The 23,829-nt window shown below is 33.5% G+C and overlaps 1 protein-coding gene and 1 long non-coding RNA gene across 2 annotated transcripts; one reads left to right on the top strand and one right to left on the bottom strand.

Moving 5' to 3' along the window:
* Positions 1-2,139: 2,139 nt before the first annotated feature.
* On the top strand, positions 2,140-9,368 carry LOC109168029 (elongator complex protein 2). Its single transcript, XM_019317080.1, has 11 exons — positions 2,140-2,437; positions 2,563-2,650; positions 2,766-2,851; positions 3,693-3,846; positions 4,057-4,214; positions 4,313-4,975; positions 5,502-5,823; positions 5,924-6,141; positions 7,232-7,409; positions 7,882-8,529; positions 9,297-9,368. Exons 1-10 carry the CDS (start codon positions 2,291-2,293, stop codon positions 8,370-8,372), a joined length of 2,505 nt encoding a protein of 834 aa, XP_019172625.1. The 5' UTR covers positions 2,140-2,290; the 3' UTR covers positions 8,373-8,529; positions 9,297-9,368.
* On the bottom strand, positions 6,154-23,329 carry LOC109168030. The gene is made up of 3 exons (XR_002051960.1): positions 23,315-23,329; positions 11,209-11,220; positions 6,154-6,564 (listed from the first exon to the last, which is right to left on the bottom strand). It is a non-coding gene; the product is annotated as an uncharacterized LOC109168030 (long non-coding RNA).
* Positions 23,330-23,829: the final 500 nt, after the last annotated feature.

Here is a 23,829-nt window from a genome sequence, read left to right as displayed (position 1 = left end):
TGGGTATAACTCAGGGACCAAAGATACAATTTTCAATTCCCTTATTCTAACTCATAAAATACATTATCTTACCTCATAAATTTCATTATTCTAACACATATAAAATACATTATTTTAACTCATAAAATATATTATCTTACCCAACAATGTTTATTATTCTAACACATACGAAACAAGGAATTTTTTTAAACATAAAAACGACATCGTTTTGAACTGGTCCACACAATAATTTGCTAATCGTTATATCGTGCACCATTGTGCGCCCTAAAAAATTTACTGTTTCGTATGTACAGGATTGTATAGTAGAATACACAAAAACTCCTAACATAATACACATAATCTAACATAATACATAACACACATAAACTCTTATACATAATACACATAAATTCTTAATATTATACACATAAAAACAAAAAAATAAAACTGTAATAGGATAAGATGGACGGAACGATATCCGTCGCGTCAACTCTCCCAACTTATAAAAATGACGGCATTTTGGGTCAGGGCGCATTGTGCGGCAAATTATGTCGTGCAACTGTGTGCACCATGCATGGTGCACACGGTTGCAAAACAACATCATTTTGATTAAAAACGACGCCGTTTGACTTAAAAAAAATTATTTTTGATTGCTGTTAACGGCGTTATGCTGTGCATAATTTGAACTATATATCCAGAATTAATGAACTATATATCCACACCGGTTACTGGTACTCTGTTTTGGCTTATGGTAGTTTGTTGCGTCTGTGTATTCAAAATGAATGAACTATATATTCAGAATTAATGAACTATAAATTCAAAATTAGTGAACTATATATGCAAAATTAATGAACTATATATCCAGAATTAATGAACTATATATCCAGAATTAATGAACTATATATCCAGAATTAGTGAACTATATATCCACATCGGTTACTGATACTCTGTTTTGGCTTATGGCAGTTTGCTGCGTCTATGTATTCAGAATGAATGAATTATATATTCAAAATTAATGAACTATAAATTCAGAATTAGTGAACTATATATATCTATAAAATGCATAATACCTGAAGAAGAAGTAGACCTCAATTGACAATAATGAGAAAAAAAATAATTGATTGGTGAAGTTAAACGGTGCCGGTACCATTACTCTACCATAGTGAAACGGTGTCGTTCACAACCTTGTTCATCATATATGGTGCATACGGTTGCACAGCATAACGATAACGATTGGCATGTGCACCCCCAATCGTTATGCGTTGGACCCGTGTCCAGCATGCTTGCTGGACACGGGTAACAGTGTCGTTAGGCACTGTTATCTCTTTTTTTTTTTTTTTTTTTTTTTTTTAAATTTCAGACCGCTTCATTGTAAGAGTATATATTCATAATTTTATTACTATATGTTAATAACTATACATTCATAACTCCATAACTGTACGTTCATAACTCTATAACTGTAGATTCATAACTCCATAACTGTACATTCATAATTCCATAACTGTACATTCATAACTCCATAATTGTACATTCATAATTTTCGAAGCTCTATGTTCACAATTTTAGAGCTCTATGTTCATAATTTTATCACTATATGTTCATAATTGTAAGTTCATAATGTTAGAGCTCTTTGTTTATAATTTGATCAATAACTGTACATTCATAATTCCATACTGTAGATTCATAATCTCATAACTGTAGATTCATAACTCCATAACTGTAGATTCATAACTCTATAACTGTACATTCATAACTCGATAACTGTACATTCATAATCTTCGAAGCTCTATATTCACAATTTTAAAGCTCCATGGTCATAATTTTATCACTATATATGTTCATAATTGTAAGTTCATAATGTTAGAGCTCTGTGTTCATAATTTCATAATTGCATAACTGTATATTCATAATGGAATAACTGTACATTCATAACGGCATAACTGTACATTCATAATCCCAAAAAAAATAACGCCGTTAACGGCAAAACGCGCGCAAATTTTTTTTTTTTAAAACTAAATGACGCGTTTTTTTTAAAAAACAACGTCGTTTTGGGTCCGTGTCCACAATTCAATGTGGACACGGGTCCAAGGCATAATTTGCCGAGGCACCCCCGTGCACGTGCCTAACATAAAACTCCAAGATTAGTTTGATCCATCAACACCTTAATGGGCCTGCAACAATTTCTATGGCCCTGAGATTTAGGCCATTGGGTATAGTTTGTCCAACCATCATTGGAAGAACGCCTTTCCTCCTCATTCGGCAGTTCCCTCCGGCCTCCGCTTAAAGTTTCTCTGTTAGAGAGAGAAGTGGAATGGCGTCCGGCGGCGGTATACAAGCGGGAGTGGAGAGAGTGTTCATCGGAGCTGGCTGCAACAGAATAGTGAACAACGTTTCTTGGGGCGCCTCCGGTTTAGTCTCTTTTGGTGCCCAAAACGCCGTCGCTATTTTCTGCCCCAAGGTTTTTCTTACTTCTTCAATCCCCATCCCATCTCTAAGCGCACATTCAACTATGCTCCTCGACTTTCCATTCTATTAAGGTCCTTCAAGAATGATTTTATTTTTCATTTTTAATTATTTTTGCAGACCGCACAGATATTAACTACGCTTCCGGGTCACAAGGCCTCTGTAAACTGTACCCATTGGGTTCCCAGCAGCAAGTTTGCTTTCAAAGGTCTAGTCTTTACTTTAGCCCCCACCTTTAGAAAGAAGCTTGTGGAATATTTTTTTGCAATTGCATTTGAAGATATATTTATTTCGGTTTGTGAATTGTGTCAATGTGATTACAGCTAAGCAGTTGGGGCAACACTTTTTGCTATCTGGAGATGCTGATGGTGTTATTATTTTGTGGGAATTTTCTCTTTCAGAGAAGAAGGTACTTGTCTAGCTGTCCTATTCACTTTTACTGGTAGATGTAACTTGGGAAGAAACAAAATATAGGGAAGAGAATGAGAAGGAAGTTATAAATACTCAATGGAAAAACTTAGAGATTAAGCTTAAAAGATCCATGTTTTAGTTAGGGATTTCAAATGGGAAATCTTTTTATTGTTCTTTATTTACCCCATGGGTTCAAAAATGCAACAGACTGCTGCTTTTTTATGCTTCTCAAGTTCAAAGTACTCCATAGATAAAGTGGTGGAATATGTGGCATATTCAAGAAAGAATTAGTAAGAGCTAAGATGTCAAATAACTCATTATTTTCAACACCACGATTTTCTATAGTGATGAGATTATATCATTTTATGGTAGGTTTTGTTTGGTTTTGCGTACTGTTTTAAAAAACTAGATTTTACAGTCAGAGGTACAGTCTTGCTAGTGAAGCTTGAAACAATGAGGCCTGTGTGTAGATTAACTTTCCACAAGAAACAAGGAAGAAGAAATAAAATGCAAAGGAAAATTGAAAGTTTGTTTGCATATGACATCAACTTTTTTGCTTTCTTTAGTGCAACCTAGTAATCCATGAATTGATGTTTACAAACCAGTCCTGTTTCAAAATATTTCAATGACAACCATTAACAACGTTTTAGATGTTCAATGTTGGAAGTTTAAAATTTCCCTTTTCTAATTAGTTTCCTGTTTCTATGAGATATTTTCCAGTATAATGATGTGATGGAAAGGTCTCTATACTAGTATGCTTTGAATGCTTTATTTCCAGTTAGTTTTCAAAGAAAAATTTATATATATATATATGTTTTGCATGCTTTTGTTCCTGACAGTGGAGGTATGTGTTACAATTGCCACAATCCCACAAAAAAGGTGTTACATGCATTACTGCAGTATTGGTTTCTCATCAACAGTCAATTTTTGCATCCACATCTTCGGATGGTACTGTAAATGTGTGGGACCTGGCCCTTCCATCTACATACGGAGGTGAGTTTTCTGCTCACTTTTCTATATGATTTTGATGGTTTACTTTCTCAAGTATTAATCATGTAAGTGCTTTCTTGGTATTTGGAGAAAATACATTTTTAATGGAGAAAATGCAGGTAGTGTACATCTCCGCAAGCAGCTTAACATATGTTTCCCTTTTTTTATTTTTTATTTTTATTTTTTTAATGTAACCTCCTGTTGCTGATACAGGTGACTGTAAATTATCATGCTTGGATTCTCTCTTTGTTGGTCGGAAACCTATGGTTTCTCTCTCACTAGCAGAGTTGCCTGGGAGCCAACACCTGGTACTGGCCATGGGAGGATTGGACAGCAAAATTCATCTATATTGTGGTGAGAGGACTGGAAATGTATGAGATGACACAAGATTTCTTCTTTCCTTTTCAGTGTCAAATATAATTTTTTTTCTTTCACTAACTAAACCTCGTTTCTTAATGTTGTGTCTTAGTTTCTTCCTGCCTGTGAATTAAAATCACATACAGACTGGATTCGAAGTTTAGATTTCTCCTTACCTATATATACAAATGGGGAAGCCAGTATTCTGCTGGTAAGTTCATCTCAAGACAAAGGAATACGCTTGTGGAAGTTGGCTTTACAGGATACGTTAGCTGATCAAAGGAAGCAAGAAATGAGCTTGTCATCTTACATTAAAGGTCCTGTACTTGTAGCTGGCTCATCCTCTTATCAGGTTTCTATGGAGGCTCTCCTCATCGGGCATGAGGATTGGGCATATTCAGTTGAGTGGCAACCTCCTTCAAGTTCATCTAATGAAGGAGGTGAATGCTATCAACCTCAAAGCATTTTATCTGCGTCAATGGACAAGACAATGATGATCTGGCAACCAGAAAAAACTACTGGCATCTGGATGAATGTGGTTACTGTTGGAGAGCTAAGTCACTGTGCCTTGGGATTTTACGGTGGGCACTGGAGCCCATGTGGAAATTCGATTTTAGCTCACGGCTATGGTGGATCATTCCATCTCTGGAAAAACGTTGGTGTTGATTTTGATGATTGGAAGCCACAAAAAGTTCCTTCTGGGCACTTTGCCGCTGTGTCAGATATCTCATGGGCTAGAAGCGGTGACTATGTTTTGTCAGTCAGTCATGACCAGGTAACATATTCCCTTTTTAGTCACGCGCAATTTGATAGAGTTATTTCTTTGCTCAACTTTCATGCATTATTTTACTATAGTTAATTTATGTCTGGGCAATACTAGTTTCTCTAAATTCTCCTCTCCAATAGAATTTCGGAAATGTCCTGACATCTAAGGAAAACTTGAGAAAGTATTTTGCAAGACTGCAAGACAAAACACATTAGGGAAACTGAATTTAATGCTTTATTGGCCATTAATTTTATATGCTCATAAAGCATTTTTCCCTACTTACTGCAATAAATTTTTGCAATTGAAACAATTTCCTTTCCTTATCTGACTGCAATCCTTATCAAATTGGTTTTTAGAATAGATAGGCTCTAATAAGTTATTGACCAAACAGGCATTGAGCTCATTGATTTTGCTTTTTCAAATGATTAGTATACAAATTCTCTAGTGGAGTTCTTGGTAATCATGTGAAGAATCTCTTCCTCTTCCCTGGCTACACATCTATGAAGTTCTGATAACAATAATTTGCTTTTGCCAGACAACAAGAATATTTGCTCCGTGGACCAACAATAATTGTTCTGTGAATGGAGAGTCGTGGCATGAAATTGCTCGACCTCAAGTTCATGGCCATGATATAAACTGTGTGACAATGGTCCAAGGAAAGGGAAACCACCGTTTTGTGGGTGGTGCCGATGAGAAAGTTGCCAGAGTTTTTGAAGCTCCTTTGTCCTTTCTGAAGACATTGAGTTATTTTACATCAGATGACCATAGTTTTTCAGATAATCTTCAAGTTGAAGTGCAGATTTTGGGTGCAAATATGTCTGCTCTAGGTTTATCACAGAAACCTATATATGTTCAAGGTAAGGGGTTTTTTAATATTCAAAGAATATATTCATTCTATATTAACTATTAAGAGTTACTGATAATGTGTTTTATTTATTATTATATTGTTTTTGCCAGCTTCATCAGATGCAAAGCAGGTTAGCAATAACGAAGGTATTGATACCATGGAAACTGTTCCTGAAGCGGTTCCAGTTGTCTTAACCGAGCCACCCATTGAAGAACAACTGGCCTGGCATACTCTATGGCCCGAGTCGCACAAACTGTATGGCCATGGGAATGAACTATATTCATTATGCTGTGATCACGAGGGAAAGCTTGTAGCTTCTTCATGCAAGGTATGCGATATATTAACATATCTATAGCTAGCCTGATTTGTTCGAGGCATATACTAATGTCTGTGCAGATGTCCTTGGCAGTGCTTGTGTCTTTCTTGCTCATATAATATGCCATGTATAATTAAAGAATATGAGAAACAAATGTGGAGTGAAGCCCGCCTTGTGACCATAGCTAGCAAAGTACCACAAGGAGGTAAACCAGCCTAGACTGTCCATAGCTAACCAGCTCAAATCAAGAAAGCCAGAAGACAGCTTCCACGGGAAGTCAAACTTGAAGCCTTGTGGAGTTGTGGTTATCAAGTCAACTGTCCGACCAACTTGGCTAGGGTTGCTCCCTTGTTTCTCATATTCTGGGAGTCAAACTTGGAACCTCGTGGTTACCAAACCAATTGTCCGATCAACTTGGCTAGGGTTGTCCCGTTTCTCATATCCGGCGTATTTTCCGGCAAAAGTGACTGGTGACCGGTCGCCGGTCACGTAGAAGGCAACCACTGGTTGCCTTCTCCGGCGATCTCCTTCTCCACCGGAGAAGGCAACCCAGATCTGGGTTGCCTTATCCAGACGAGAAGGCGACCACGCCGGCTACTTTTGCCGGAAAATACGTCGGAAATACGCCAGATCTTGAATGAACTTTGATAGCAGGTCATTTACCTGTATTTGGGCTTCATTGCATCAAAATGCATTGTTTATGGGTGTAATTGCACCTTTAAAAAGTTGAAGGGGCTAATTTATTCTTTAGCAAAAGTTTGAGGGCCTATTTGACAATTTTTCCGAGATAAAATGCATGCGTAATTTGAGGTCAATAATCAAGATTCTGGACCATTTAAAGACATCGTGGTGTTAGCGTCTGAACATAACCATCTTCACATTGACGGCATAAATGAATCAATATGACCGCATTGAATTATTTAGTAATGATGCTTTCTCAGATTGATACTATATATAAAGTGCACATTAATCGTCAGCCAGAATAAGTGGTTGAATTTGCTACGTATTACAAAAGCTGATACCCACTTTAAATGTAAACTGATTTTTCTTCACAAACTTTGACTGAAACATTAAATGACTTCTGACAAATTCATGCATTCAGGCTCAATCAGCATCAGTTGCAGAAGTATGGCTTTGGCAAGTGGGTTCTTGGAAGTCAGTCGGCCGCCTCCATTCACACAGCTTGACAGTGACTCAGATGGAGTTTTCTCACGATGACAACTACCTTCTCACTGTTTCAAGGGATCGCCACTTTTCTGTTTTCTCAATTAATCATACAGGTACGTTAAACGTATATTTCCCGATGGTGACATGATTATTTTCAATTTTTCTTTTACGACTTCTAGCATTTCTCTTTTATTACTACGTAGTATTATCAGTGTTGCAAAAATCGCGCAATCGGCGCCTAGGCGCTAGGCGGTCGGCCACCTAGGCGCCCACCTAGGCTCTCTAGGCGCCCGCCTAGGCTCTCTAGGCGCCTAGGGGCTCTAGGCGGTCCCCAGCCGCCTAGCGATTTTTTCAACCTTGAGTATTATTTTTAACAATTTGTCTTTTTTCAAGAATGAATCACTTATATTTGTTTTAAGACTTGTAGGAACACAAGTTCCATTCGAGTTTAGAGATATGTGAAGAAATTTGGTTTGAGTTTCCCGGTTACACTGGGAATAGGAACTGTGTGCTTGACATGTAACAAGAACTTAGAACGCATTCTTCTAAAAGGGTAAATAATGAATTTTATACGCCTCGTTGCAGGTAATGACACGAGTTACCAGCTTGTATCTAAGCAGGAGGCACATAAAAGAATAATATGGGCATGTTCTTGGAACCCATACGGTAATGAATTCGCCACTGGCTCAAGGGACAAGACCGTCAAAATCTGGGCGGTGGAAAATGAGGCCTCGGTGAAACAACTCCTGACTCTGCCGATATTCAACGCTAGTGTGACATCCCTATCTTGGGTTGGCCTTAGTCGCCCCAACAACCATGGCCTTCTTGCAGTGGGGATGGAAAACGGTTTGATCGAGTTATGGAGCCTTCATAGCAGAAGAACCGAAGATGGTAGCCCATCATCAGTTCCAACCGCTAATCTTGCTGTTAAGCTCGATCCTTTTATGTGCCACGTATCCACTGTCAACCGGTTATCATGGAGAAACTCGGAGAAAAGCGAAGAATCCAACGCCATGCAACTTGCGTCGTGTGGGGCTGATCAATGCGTGAGAATATTTAACGTATGTTTTGGTTGAGCCAGAAATGAAATTTTGTAGATAGAACTTTGAAGCATGTTTGTATTTTAATCACCTGAAATATATAGAAATTGGGATGACTATAATGTTTGAAACATTAGTTGGTAGTTTATGCTATTTACTTCAACTTTTCCCATGATGTTTACTTGTCTTAAGAGCATCTCCAATGGGCTTCAAATCTTCAAATTTTAATCCCATATCGCCATTTTTGCAACTCCAATGTGAGTCTGCAAAATTCCATAACGCCAAAATGTTTGGCGTTAGTGAACAGTGTTGCGCCAAATTTGGCGCAGCACTGTTCATTAACGCCAAATGGAAAAGGGTAAAAAATGTACCATTCTGCCCTTGTTTCTTTTTTCTAATTACAATTGTATCCTTTATTTGTTTTATATGTAATTTTTTATTTTGTTAAATACTTATATTTAAAGTTTGTATAATTAAATAAAATTTATACCATTTTAAAGATCTCATTGAGACGATTGAAACAAGACTAATATTGAATATATATTAATTAAAATTTCAAATAAATCAAACATAGAACATAATAAAAGTTAAAATACATATAATATATGTAATTTAATGTACTAGATGTTGTTTGCTATATTATTATTGTGGAATAAATTAAATTTTTAAAAATATTGTTAAATTCGATTTTTTTTAAAATAATTAATGTTATAAAAATATTAATGTTAATAAAAATTATTATTTACATCACAAGTTATATTAAACTAATTAAATTCGAAATAATAATTGAAAAATCAAATTATTTTAGTGTAAAAATTTGGTGTTTTGGTGTTTTGGTGTAAATGAGTTGGAGATGAATAAAATTTGGTGTGAGAATATGCTGAGAATATTTCTTCTGATGTGACATTTGCTAAAAAAATTTGGTGTTTTGGAGATAGATGGGTTGGAGATGCTCTAAGAAAGTCAAAAACGTTGTAATGAGAAGTGAAATGAGCTGACAAGCTGAATATGATTTTACTTTTTAACTCTTAATTTTAAGAGTTCTACTATGTATACTTCCAAATCTTACTCCCTAAATTTTACTCTCTCATGTGGCACACTCTGATAAGCTATTTTTTCATGTGGGTTCCAATACAAATGTACAAATGTGATTTCATGTATAGGAGTACAAGTTGGAAGCAAGAAATGGGAGTACACATAGTATTTTCCTAATTGTAAAGAGTCTTGTAAGGTTATCAATCATTATTGTGTGAAACATGGTATTGACCATATTTTGTATATTGTATATTGTAAAATAATATACATTCAGTATAAAAATAAGGTATTTTTAGTATATTAAAAATTAAAAATGTACATTGTATTCAATGGATGTACATTATTTGTGTATTGAGTGTACGTTATATTATATAATGTACATTCAGTATATAAATAATGTACATTTAGTACACAACACTGTGTAGATCATGATTTGCCTAGGGTCATTGGAGTTAATTTGATTTTTTTTTTTTTTTCTGACAGTGGAGTTAATTTGTTAATCATAGAAATTCTTGCAAATGCTAAGAAAAAAACTAGAGAATATATTTACTTGTACATTTGGAAAATAAAAATTTAGACAAAGGAAAATAGAAAACTGAAGTAAACAATCTTAATTCTCGCAAATGTTGTGGGAAATAATCATGTTTATGTACTATCGTAAAACATTTCATAATGATACTTTGCAACATAGACACAAAAAAAAAAAAAGAAGTTGAGATTAATATTTAGTCATAATGGGTTTCTAGTTTTTAATGGGTTAAACATTTTCTCATTGATACAATAACAAATTGAGCATCAAAGATATATAGATTATATAAAACATGAGCATCATTAAAATACAATAATAAAGCATAAATAACATAAAGGAAAGAAATAAAAACTTGTCTATTAAAATGGAAGAATAATCTTGAAATTTAAGATTACATGCTTCCAAAATGTTAAGAAACTTAAATCTAAGTCTAACCTAATTTAAAAATATGGAAGGAAAAAAAATTTGTTAGGGTTTGTATTTAGGTCATAACCGAGTAGAAATAGCTCAAATTGCGTTTTAAATAGTGAACAAAATGCCCATGAATGGTATGAAGAACAGTTATTCCTTAGCTTGTCGGTGCCCAGGAAAAATGCAAATTAACTTGAAGAAATAGAGTAGCCGTGAATTCCGACATAATGAATGACCATTCGTCAACTAGTTTTTAATGGATAGAACTTCTTTCTTACTATTTTTGACTTTTTTAATATTAGAATTGGGTTTGATAGTTTCCATAAAAGTTGTAGCACTTTGAGCTAGATTTTCATTCGCACAAGAATCATTGCATTTGGATATTCCTATATTGAGATATGATCATGAACAGTAATTGTGTTGTACAAGAATTACATCCCCTTAATCTTTTGCTTCACTTTTGTCTTGATTTATTCATATGGTCAAAATTATTGAAAATACTAGTATTTAGCTCTCTGAAGAGTATTGCATCCATCACCATAACTCCATCTTGACTCTCATTGACATCAAATGTATCTATAATACTCTAAAGATCATTCAGTTCGTCTCAATTATTAATAAATACATATAAACATACAAATGAATCAAATAAGAATCATTTTGGAAAAAATTATAACAAATAATAAGTAAAATAAGTTTAATGCAATGTGAAAAATCTATAAACATTATTAACCCATTTTACAATGTGAAGTCACCATTAGATTTACTTGTTGGAAATTGATAACCATTTTCCAATGTGAAGTCGCCATTGAATTTGCTTGTTGGAAATTGATGAGTCCAGTTATCGTAGCCTAGTGGTGACCCATCAACCACGCCACTTTTTTGATAAATGAAAACTATACTCATATCCTTCTATACAGGAGCGGAGCCAGGATTGCATAGTGCGGGAGGCAACCACGTTTGAAATACTAAATCAAATACATTGATATGCAGTTAACATATTTCAAAATAAGCATTACATTACAAATTTAATAAAGTTTAGAATAAATCATTTATAATTGAATCTATATTAAATTATTTTGTAATATGCTTTTCAATGCACATTGCTTTGTACGGTTGAAAGAATGAAAACATTCACGCGTGTTTTAAAAGACTATTGATTATTTCTTAAAAACTACTCTCTTCACAACATAACATAATAGTAATTGTATTCTCAAATACATATACTACACAATTTTTACATTATTATGCATGTTAAATTAAATACAAAATTTATCACATAACCACAAATTTACATAATTAACCAAACGAATGCACACCAAGACTATGTGGTCTAATGGTACTCGGGTTGGATTTCCATTTGGAAAATTGTGAGTTCGAGCCTTAGTGGAGGTGTTATTGGTTCTTTGCGTTTCAGTAGGTTGAGAGAGTATATGAACAGATGCAAATATGCATAGATTTTAATGACGAATTGTCTTGTTATAGCGTATATACTGCATATATGTGTTGTTATAGAGAGAAAAACTAGTAGGTAGGTTAAATGAGGTTTAATTTGCATATATGTGTGGTTATAGAGAGAAAAACTAGTAGGTAGGTTAAATGAGGTTTAATTTGCCATATATGTGTGGTTATAGAGAGAAAAACTAGTAGGTAGGTTAAATGAGGTTTAATTTGAATGTGAGTCAATAATATAAGAAAAAGTGGAAGGGGGACAAATATTTTAAAGGAACAACAAAATTTTGATATTCTATATAATATTTTTTTAAAAAAATTAATATTATATATAAGATTTTTTAAAAAAAAATTGGTGTGGGGGGGGGGGGGGGGGGGGTGGGTCAAGGCCCCCATAGCATACCTTTGCCTCCGCCACTGCTTCTATGTTATAACTTTTTGCATTTTTCCACTTAATGAAAGTGACGTCATTTTAATAGAATTGTTGATGTGTGGTGCAGAATTTATTGTTCCGTAAACATTCTTCCAAAAGCCTGAAACCCAACCTAAAGGCTATTGTTACGTAAACATATTCATACTATTTGTATTACAATTACCATTAATAGTAAAAGTAAATAAATGCACCTATGGCTGTAAATACGCCGGAACATTTAGCTTAATTATATATTTTTATTATTTACTTTTTGGAATTCTTCGTTATCCAGTTATCCTGTATATTGAATTTGTGACTCTTTTTTTCACATTAATTATTTGCAGGATGCTCTGTACATATGTAAATTATTTGATTTGTAACTCTTATTTTTCATGTTAATTGTTTGCAGGATCCTTTGTATACCGCAAATTATGCCATGGAATCGTGTTCACCGAGAATGGTGAACACAAGGCAAAACGACGTCGTTTTTAGGCCAAAAAAAAAAATTTCGCGGATGTGGAGTTAACGGCGCGCGTTTGATCAAATTATGAATTTTCTGTTATGAGATTATGAATTTTATGAAAATTCATAATCTCATAACAGAAAATTCATAATCGCATAACAGAAAATTCATAATCGTATAACAGAAAATTCATAATCTCACAACTGAAAATTCATAATCTCACAACTGAAAATTCATAATCTCATAACAGAAAATTCATAATCTTATAACAGAAAATTCATAATCTCATGGTTCCAAAGTGAATGTGTAGGCATGGTTCCAAAGTGAATGTGCAGGCATGGATTCATAATTTATGAATGTCCGTGATTTCGGACGGGAATATGTAGGCATGGTTCCAAAGTGAATGTGCAGGCATGAATTCATAATTTATGAATGTCCGAAATTATGAATGTAATGAAAATTCATAATCTCATAACAGAAAATTCATAATCGCATAACAGAAAATTCATAATCTCATAATTGAAAATTCATAATCTCATAACAGAAAATTCATAATCTTATAACAGAAAATTCATAATCTCATGGTTCCAAAGTGAATGTGTAGGCATGGTTCCAAAGTGAATGTGCAGGCATGGATTCATAATTTATGAATGTCCGTGATTTCGGACGGGAATGTGTAGGCATGGTTCCAAAGTGAATGTGCAGGCATGAATTCATAATTTATGAATGTCCGAAATCTTAGTTCACCTCAAATTAAAGTGAAACCGCAAAATGTGAAAATAAAGAAGAAAAGTCACGCAATTAATTAAGAAAAAAAAAAAAAGATAATGGTGTACTAACACCGTTGGAACTGATGAACACGGTTCCATGGCATAACGTCCGTTTGTATACATGTAAGTTATTGGATTTGTAATTCTTTTTTCACATTAATTGTTTGCAGGATGCTTTGTATACATGTAAACTTTCAAGACGCATCGTTACTCCAATCATTAATGATTTGTTATTAATATCCTATAATGATATCTGTCGTCAATGTACATGTATAAATACATTTGAATTCATATCAAACACACTACTGAGAATAAAAACTTTACTACAACACAAATATAAATTAACATGGCTCCAATGTATATTCTTGCTTGTGATATTTCATTATTGAAATTTTCTTGTGCTATTAAACTTCCGCTTGGTGCATGCCTATGAAGTATGGCTCCAATGTATATTCTTGCTTGTGATATTTCATTATTGAAATCTTCCTGTGCTATTAAACTTCGCTTGGTGCATGCATATGAAGTTGCATAAAGAAGGGGCAGTGATTCTATCAAATGTAAGGAATGCATGTTTCACGGTGAAGGGATATCTATTATCCATTCTTTATATATTGGGTATTGATTTTAATTTCCTATGTGATTCTATTGCATAATTTAGCCAAATACAACAAGAATAAAAAAGTGCACACACACACACACACACACACACACACACACACACACACACACACACACACACACACACACACACACACACACACACACACACACATATATATATATATATATATATATATATATATATATATATATATATATATGCTATTTGTTTACTTTTGTTTTTCTGTTAGCCTTTATCGTGTTTATATATTAAATAGAGGGAAATCTGTCCTCACTGTAATGCAGGAACTCTGAATAGATGAAAAGGAAGCAGCAACCTCTACATTTGACAAGTTCAAAAAATTGGTATTTTTCTGAATAGGAGGGTCATTACTTTATTACTGCTAGAAATTATGCTAAAACTATAAGATACACAGTTGTAAACAAAGTACAAGAAATATAAATGGATTAGTAGTAACCAACAAGGCTTTAAAACTTGATCATGTAAAGATAACAATTTCAACTTTTTACCTAAAACAAAAATCATTACACAACAGTACAACACTCAACCTACTTAAGCATTTAATTATTGTGTGTTGTCAGAAATAAGGCTAAAACTCTTAGGATTCCTAGAAGAAAATGCCTATTATAATAACTAATTAACAGTAAACCTACTCAAATCCAATCTATTAAAGCAACACCATAAATCATATAGTCCAACACAAATTCTATCACTAAAGAATAATATCATAAAACACGGTCATATCACTCTTTCCATGAAAATTTAAAGTGATGAAGAGATTGACATGATCGTGTACAATAGGAAGTAAGTGGAAAACTCAGAATGACAACAAATGTAAGTCATTCATACGATAATTTTATTTTTAATTTTTTTTTACAGTACACAACTTATTAAAATCAATCGAAAAAATAATTAGTCCACTTAGCTTTCTTCAGACGCATGCACAGAGCCTTTCAATCATGCGAATGTTAGAGAATAAAAAAAGAGTTAGAAGTCTTTTATGTCAACAAATCGAACGCAAAACCCTCGATCTACAACAATTAAACAGATGATAATCCCCAGTGAAGAAAAAACCCTAGGTAATGAGATTAAGTAATTTTAGTAGTCAGATTTGTTCAAACGTTATATTCGTCTTTAAATTCCATAAAGTAAAACGAAAATCTACAAATTCTATGCTAGATTAAACGAATTAGATTATGAAATTAAGAACAGAAAAAACAATAAATACTTACCCTTCTTCGTCATTAACTTTAGTGTAGTATCATTTCCAGATTAGGAGTACAAACAATGATCGAAAGTCTTGAATGAGCGATTGTAATAGAGAGAGAAACAGAGTGACATAGAGATAGAGATAGACTATCGGTAGTGAAATTGTGAGGACACAGAGAGAGACCCGAGAATAGGAATGCCCAGGTTCTAGATCATTCATCCAGGCCAACTCCTATTATTATTATTATTATTATTATTATTATTATTATTATTATTATTATTATTATTTAATAATAAAGATATAATAATATTAATACTAATAATAGTTATAATAAAAGGAGTTGGATGAATGATCTAGAACCTGGGCAGTCCTTCTGGCGTCTCTCTCTATGTCTTTACCATTTCACTACCAACAATCTATCTCTATCTCTATGTCGCTCTGTTTCTCTCTCTATTATAATCACTCATTCAAGACTTCCGATCATTGTTTGTACTCTTAATCTAGAAACGATACTACACTAAAGCTAATCTATAGGCAAAGACGAAGAATGGTAAGTATTTATTGTTTGCCTGTTCTTAATTTTAGAATCTAATTCGTTTAATCTAGCATAGAATTTGTAGATTTTATGTTCTACTTGATGGAATTTAAAGAAGAATATAACGTTTGAAGAAATCTAACTACTAAAATCACTTAATCTCATTGCCTAGGATTTTTTCTTCAATGGGGATTATTCTATGTTCAATTGTTGTAGATCTAGGGCTTTGTGTTTGATTTGTTGACATAAAAGACTTCTAACTCTAACTTTTTTTTTATTCTCTAACATTTGCAAATTGAAAAGCTTAGTGCATGCGTCTTAAGAAAGCTAGGTGGACTAATTATTTTTTCTGTTGATTTTAATAAGTTGTGTACTATAAAAAAAAGAAAAAAATAGCAATTTATAGTATGAATGACTTACCTTTGTTGTCATTTTGAGTTTTCCGCTTACTTCCTATTGTACACGATCTTGTCAATTTCTTATCACTTCAAATGTTCATGAAAAGAGTGATCGGGCGTGTTTTATGATATTATTCTTTAGTGATAGAATTTGTGTTGGATTATATGATCTATGGTGTTGCTTTTATAGATTGGCTTCGAGTATGTTTACTATTAATTAGTTATTGTCACTGTCGAGGCCGTTCCGCTTTCACTGTTAGGCTCCCAAGAATCAGCCGAAATCGGCCTAGTCGGCCAACTCAGCCGAGTCGGTTGATTTCGTCCGATTTTGACCGATTTCATCTGATGTCGTCTACTCCAGCCGTTCGTAGACTAGTTTGATACTTTGGATGATTGAAGTATTTGAGTATTTTATATATGAGCATTTTTATTTTTTAATATCTATTGTTTTGATGTTATGACTTATTAATTATTACTATTTCATTTATTTGGATGTGATATTTGAGTGAATGTTGAAAACATCCTCATTAAAATTGTTAAACTGCAAGGCTGTCACTATTTTAGTGGCACCCGCCTAGATTCCGCCTAGGCGCTAGGCGCTGCCCGGGTGTCCGACTAGCGTCTAGCGCCTACTGCAACCATGGTTATTGTAATATGCATTTTCTCCTCGGAGTCCTAAGAGTTTTATCCTTATTTCTAACAGCACACAATAATTAAATGCTTAAGCGAGTGCTGTGTAATGATTTTTTTTTTAGGTAGAAATTTGAAGTTGGTATCCTTACATGATCAAGTTTTAAAGCCTTGTTGATTACTACTAATGCATTTATATTTCCTGTACTTTGTTTACAAGTGTGTATCCTATAGTTTTAGCATAATTTCTAGCGGGAATAAAGTAATAACCCTCTTACAATTTAGTAAAAGAGAAAAATAAAAGATTTAAGCCATAGTTAAAAATAATGATATGTTTGAGTAATGAAATCTTTTCATACCTCAGAACAATCATACAAATCCATTATAGTGCTTACTATCATTTGAGTTTTTGAATTGTTGTCTACACTGTTATCGTAAGACAACATTGACATGCTATTCAGGCTTCTTAGAGGGCCTGATTATCAAGTCTGTATAGAATAAACAAATCAAAAAGAATTAATTTAGTTCGCCTTGCTTTGAAATCACAGAATTCTTTACAGTCATGGTTAACCCAAATCTTAGTGACATTGTATGAGCTTGAGATTCTTGATCTAAACAATAGAATAGAATAAAACAAATTTAAGGCAATTAAAAAAATAGAATAAAAAAGCAGATACAATCAGAGTCAAAAGGCTTAAACCGAAACATTTAATTAGGAATCGTTTTCCTTTTGTGAATCTCCACATTGGTATGAGATTGAATTTGATCATGTAACAATGTGGGACTGTCTTGTATTGATAATAGTTAAAAATTATCAGAAAATTTTTTATTGCAAAAACTTTACCTTCCTTTAGGATATTGGTAAAGGTTCAAACATATTCTTTGGGAATACACTACTAGAAATTATGGAATTTCCGATCACTTGAAACTGATCTTAAATCAAGTTGAAAACAAAAGTGGTCAGAAATAGCAATAAAGATTTTTTCGGATACCAAAAGTGATCGGAATAAGGCTTTCGACTTGATTTAAGATCACTTTTAGGTGGTCGGAAATTTCATAATTTCCAGCAGTGATAGTGGCATCCACATAAGTGTCCTATCAAAAGCATATTAGTTTATTACACAGTGTAATAAGTACATATTCTTTATGTACTTTATTATGACTGCCTTCAATTGCTTAATGAAAACATTTTTTATTTTTTCCGATTCAGTTGATATGACCAACACACAGTGTAAGTACATATTACTTAACAGATTCTACACACAATGATTAACTACATTGGGAGCTTAAAATGAACAGTAAGTATCATAAAAATACCATTTTTGTGTGTTACTCAAACTAATTTTAATATATATCTTGATTTACAGGGACCATGATTAATAGGGTGATTATCTAACTGAACAGATTTAGAGATGTATGATGTCTGCCTTGGTTATTTAAAAAGTCAAATGAGTGTTCTTAAATATTACTTAACAAATAACTTAAGAGATTCTACATAGAATGCTTAACTGCCTTGGGAGCCTAAAATGGACAGTAAGTATCATAAAAATAGCATTTTTTTGTCTTACTCTGTTACTCAAACTAATTTTAATATTTTGATTTACAGGGACTATTACTGGTAGGTTGATTATAAAACCGAACAGATTTGGAGATTTATGATGTCTAGCTTGGTTGCTTCAGAAATCAAATCAATGTTCCTAAATATTAGCCAGGTAGATTACTTAACAGATTCTACACACATATTAGCCAGGTAGATTACTTAACAGATTCTACACACAAGTATTAACACCCTTCGGAGCAGGGCCGTTCCAATAAAAATTGGGGTCCTGTGCAATATTTGAATTTGGGCTCTTTTTTTAATTAATTTTTATATATAAATAATAATTGTTCAAAAAGTTGTCTTCAAAAATCCAGATGAATATTTTCTAGAAGACATAAAATCCTAAGGAAAAAATAAAAATTTATTTAGAAACCTATGAATAGATAATTAATCAAGAAACAAATTCTTGAATATATTATTCTGAAATCAGAATTATTAAGTCATGTAAATAAAACAATAAACAAGAATTGTAAAATAATACATATTTTTAATTACCTATCAAGAGAATTGAAGAACTTGAGAGTTTGAGAATTGGAGAATCAGTATCATACGAGTAGAATCTGTCGTCTTTCCCAAATTTAAATTACCTAATCTAGTTCAAATACACAAATATTCAAATTTAAAAAATTCAATATTTGAATTAATTCAAATACCTAGAATTCACAAATAGCACTCTCAAATTAAAAGAATAAAAGTTCAAATACCTAAATTGTTAGGCAGTAAGCAATTTGTTGTAGTTTGAGTCTCGTCTCTTCTGTGATTTCTCTTTCCGACTTTCTTTTTTTTTTTTTGAAAATTTCTCTTTCCGACTTTCTGTTTGTGAAACTTTAGAATTTTGATTAGGTTAATATAGGTTATATAGTTAATAGGTTCTAGATTAGGTTAATTTAGATATTTGTTACGTATGTTGGTGTGAAAGTGGCCAAGTGGGCTTTGGTTTTTTAAAGAAAGGTTCACTAACATTGGGCTTTCTTTAATTGGTTGAAGTCCAAAAGCAAAAGCCTATATATGCTATTTTTTTTTTTTAATTAAGGGGCCCCCAAAATTTTGGGGGCCCTGTGCGCCTGCCCTGGGCAGACATGCCCAGGGACGGCCCTGCTTCGGAGCTTAAAATGAACAGTAAGTATCATAAAAATAGGAGTCAATTCCACTTTGGGTCGTACTGTTATAGGGGCGTTTTCAATTTTAGTTCACCTTAATTTTTTTTTTTGCCACTTTACAACCACTGTTATTGAATGTGTTCCATTTTTAGTGCACTGTTAATATTTCCGTCAAGAGGCCGTATAATCCAAGGGTATTTTGGTCTTTTTATGTTTGTCTCTTCTCTTTTAATCCAGGCGCTTCGTCCTCCCCCTCCGATATTTGAAGATGGCTCTTCGAACAACGAGAATGGGAAGCCAAAGCTACATCTTTTCATTCGTTCCAACATGGGTCAGCGAGGCTTCTTAGGTTTTAGGTTTAATGTTCTCATTTCTTTAGTCAAACATGCATAGTCTTGGATGAAAAGAAAGGTCAAAATACCCCTAGATTACACGACCTCTTGATGAAAATGCTAATGGTGGGACTAAAAGTAGAACACATTCAATAATAGTGGTTATAAAGTGGCAAAAAAAAATAAGCTAGACTAAAATTGAAAACGGCCATATAACAGTAGGGCCAAAATGGAATTCACTCTAAAAATAGAATTTTTTATGTGTTACTCAAAACTAATTTTTATATTTAGATTTATCGGGACAATGACGGGTAGGGTGATTATCTAACTGACCAGATTTAGAGATGTATGATGTCTACCTTGGTTACTTAAAAATTAGGTAAGTTTTCCAAAATATTGTTATAGAAAACTTACTTGAAGGCATTAAAGTTATAGAAAACTTACTTGAAGGCATTAAAGTTATAGAAAACATGTATAGAAAACAACTTGAAGACATGTATAAGTGTTCATATGTTCTGCTTATTTGAAGGCATTCAAGATATAGAAAACAACACAAAAGTATAGAAAAGAGAGTTACGTCAATGTCATGGAAGAGGCATTCTTGACTCTTTATTTGCTGTGAATTATAGCCTTCAGGAACAATGTAAATTCTCACTAACCGTAACCTTATTGCCTTTCTTGTGTGATCTGGGCAGATATTTTTTCCAAGGACTAACATTTGAGATATTTTTTAGGCTTTCGAATTGGAGAGGGAGAAGACAGACATAGAGAGTTGATAGCTGAGAGAGAGATACCTTCAATCTGAAATGGTTGATTAAATTTATAGAAGAAGTGTGTATGATTTAGAGTTGAAAAAGGTGTATGCAATTAATGCATACTGTGATTAAATAACCAATGTTAGGGCTTTGATATAATTTATCTTATGATGTGTTGTTTAGATTACAAATAGTTACTATAAATTTAGATTTTTGTCTTGTTTGGTGCAATTTTTATAAGACATTTAATGATTATTTGTTTGTTAGATAAGAGAAACTTAGTTATTGATTGAGATTGATATGAATTCGCTTATGTTTTTTTTTTTTTTTTCTTTTGGCAGCATAGAGAACCAACATCAAGAAAACAGAAAAATGTGTGAATTGCTTTGTTTTGTTCTTTTTTAAATATGTTTAAAATATTTTTTTAATGTTCTAATTATGTTGTTTCTTTTTCAGAATCTCTCGGGGAACATAAACAATATAAAGAGTTGGCTACCTACTGGTGATATGCTTAATGTTTTATCTCGCACGGGTTTAGGGTTTCTTAAATCTCTAACATATGATGTCAATGTTGACCATTTTATTATTTATTGCTTTATTAGAGTTCTATTATCCTGTACAAAAGGCTTTTGTTTTTCAAAACGATATTAAGCTTGTATTTAGTTTGCAAGACATGTTTTACTTAACAGGTTTGCCAATTAATGACAAAGTCGTAGCTGGACTAACAAAACAGCCAGCTATTGCATTTAAAGATGTTTTTTGTTTGGAGCCAACTAGAGCAATGATGTCAAGCAACACACGAATATAATCTTCTTAACATGGTTGAAGAATTACTACAAGGATAAGCATTTAATACAAGATGATTGTGAATATTGGCCTCATATTAGAGCTTATTGTTGAAAAAAAATCCTACCACCTGTGACAAATAAAATCACAGGACCGACAAGAGCGCAAATACGAGATGGTGCAAAACAGCCAAAATAAATAACAGACACAAGGGACACAAGATTTACGTGGAAAACCCCAAAATCACGGGGAAAAACCACGGACCACCACCAACACAATATTCCACTATAACAAATCTTGGGTACAAAGTTGCTGGCTACCCGAGCCAAACACCCTAAAAATCATCAAATACAACAACTAGGCCAAATACAATATATCACGTTCACAGGCCTAAAAAGGGATACCAACTCGTACTAAAAAATATTCAACCACCACGAACAAGGTGAAAAGAATACAAATATTACGAGCTTACCCAAAACGATGATGCCTGGAACAAACACTGACCTCTACAAAGATCTTCGGCAAACCTCACGACAAATCCATCAGACGTGCGACAAAACCTGCCAACACACGCCACCGTCGTGCCACCAAAGAAGCTAGGCAAACCCACGACAAAGTAGCACAAAAAGAAGAAGAAATAGATGTTGCTCCTTCAACTGCTGCATACGGCCGTGCAAAGAGAAAGAAAGAAAACTGAATTTTTCTTTCTTTTTGGCCTACTGCTTCTGCCGAAAAATATAAATGGAATATGTGTAGTATGTAGAAGTGTCTGGTGTAGTGGTGAGGAAACAATGAATTTTCCCTCCTTTTATAGATGCAGGCAGCCACCTTGGAAATAAAGAAAGCTAATTAATTCCTCAACTTCCTCCCATAAACCTTAGGAAACCTCTTCCCATAATCCTTAGGAAACCTCTTCCCATAATCCTTAGGAAATCTCTTCCCATAAACCTTAGGAAGCCTCTTCCCAAGTTCCCTTCGGAAATCTCTTCCCAAGTTCATCCAAGCAAACTTCTGCCCAACATCCAATCTTTAACTTCTACCCAATAACACATTCTCCAACCCAAATAATTGCCAGCAAACTTTTCATCAAGCTAACAAATATTGCAGTGAAATAGGCTTGGTCCAAACTGAGCTATTTACCACATAGGAGGGAAGTCCCAACCCAACACTTATATGCTCTAGGTTGCTACATTTAGCCTAGGTCCACATCAGATCAGGTGAACACAGATTATTTGTCCAAACTAATGGACGTTGACGATATTAAAAACTATGCATGGGGAGCTGTTGCACTGGCCCACCTCCATGCATCTTTGGAGACCTGTAAGAAAAAAAAGACTAAAAAAGTAGATACATGTGGGCTAGTGCAACAGCTCCCCATACATCGTTTTTAATATCGTCAATGTCCATTAGAATGGACAAATAATCTGTGTTCACCTGATCTAATGTGGACCCAGGCAAAATGTAGCAGCCCAACAAGTAGAGCATATAAGCTCGAATATGAGGCAAATATTCACAATCACCTTGTATTAAAGGCTTATCCTTGTAGTAATTCTTCAACCTCGTTAAGAAGATTATATCCGTGTGGTGCCTGACATCATTGCCCTGGTTCGCTCCATACAAAAAGCATCTTTAAATGCAATAGCTGGCTGTTTTGTTAGTTCAGTTACGGCTTTGCCATTAATTGGCAAACCTGTTAAGTAAAACATGTCTTGCAAACTAAATACAAGCTTAATATCGTTTTGAAAAACAAAAGCCCTTTTTACAGGATCATAGAACTCTAATAAACCAGAAATAAGAAAACGGTTAACATTGACATCATATGTTAGAGATTTAAGAAACCCTAAACCCATGCGAGATAAAACATTAAGCATATCACCGGTAGGTAGCCAACTCTCTATACTGTTTATGTGCCATGAGAGATTCTGAAAAAGAAACAACATAATTAGAACATTAAAAAAATATTTTAAACATATTTGAAAAAGAACAAAACAAAACAATTCACACATTTTCCTGTTTCCTTGATGTTGGTTCCCCATGCTGCCATAAAAAAAAAAAAAGTGAATTCATATCCATCTCAATCAATGCAATAACTAAGTTTCTCTTATCTAACAAAAAAAAAAAAATCATTAAATGTTTTATAAAAATTACACCAAAAGAGACAAAAATCTAAATTTATAGTAACTATTTGTAATCTAAACAACACATCATAAGATAAATTATATCAAAATCATAACAATCACAAAAAACCAAACCCATCTCATGAAACATCATCTTCCTCACTGCCAGGACAACAATTTAAGTTGTAATGATATAACAATTTGATAAACAACACAAATATGAAATTAAATTAAAATTTCTAATTAGTAGAAAGACAAAATAAGAATTATATTATATATAGATTATAATAACCAACTCAAACAAACTCAAGTGTCACGAAAATTTGACAGTATAAA

This window comes from Ipomoea nil, unplaced genomic scaffold (genome assembly GCF_001879475.1).
Source record: "Ipomoea nil cultivar Tokyo-kokei standard unplaced genomic scaffold, Asagao_1.1 scaffold3171, whole genome shotgun sequence".
In the NCBI taxonomy this organism is placed as follows: domain Eukaryota; kingdom Viridiplantae; phylum Streptophyta; class Magnoliopsida; order Solanales; family Convolvulaceae; genus Ipomoea; species Ipomoea nil.
The sequence above is the reverse complement of the archived record's forward strand: the minus strand, read 5'-3'. Positions and strand labels throughout refer to the sequence as shown.

Excerpts from the sequence above, each read along its gene's own strand:
- LOC109168029 (XM_019317080.1), top strand. The coding sequence starts at position 2,291 with ATGGCGTCCGGCGGCGGTATACAAGCGGGAGTGGAGAGAGTGTTCATC. Across the intron at positions 4,976-5,501 it reads TGTCAGTCAGTCATGACCAG|ACAACAAGAATATTTGCTCC; the intron begins GTAACATATTCC and ends TGCTTTTGCCAG. Across the intron at positions 6,142-7,231 it reads TTGTAGCTTCTTCATGCAAG|GCTCAATCAGCATCAGTTGC; the intron begins GTATGCGATATA and ends TCATGCATTCAG.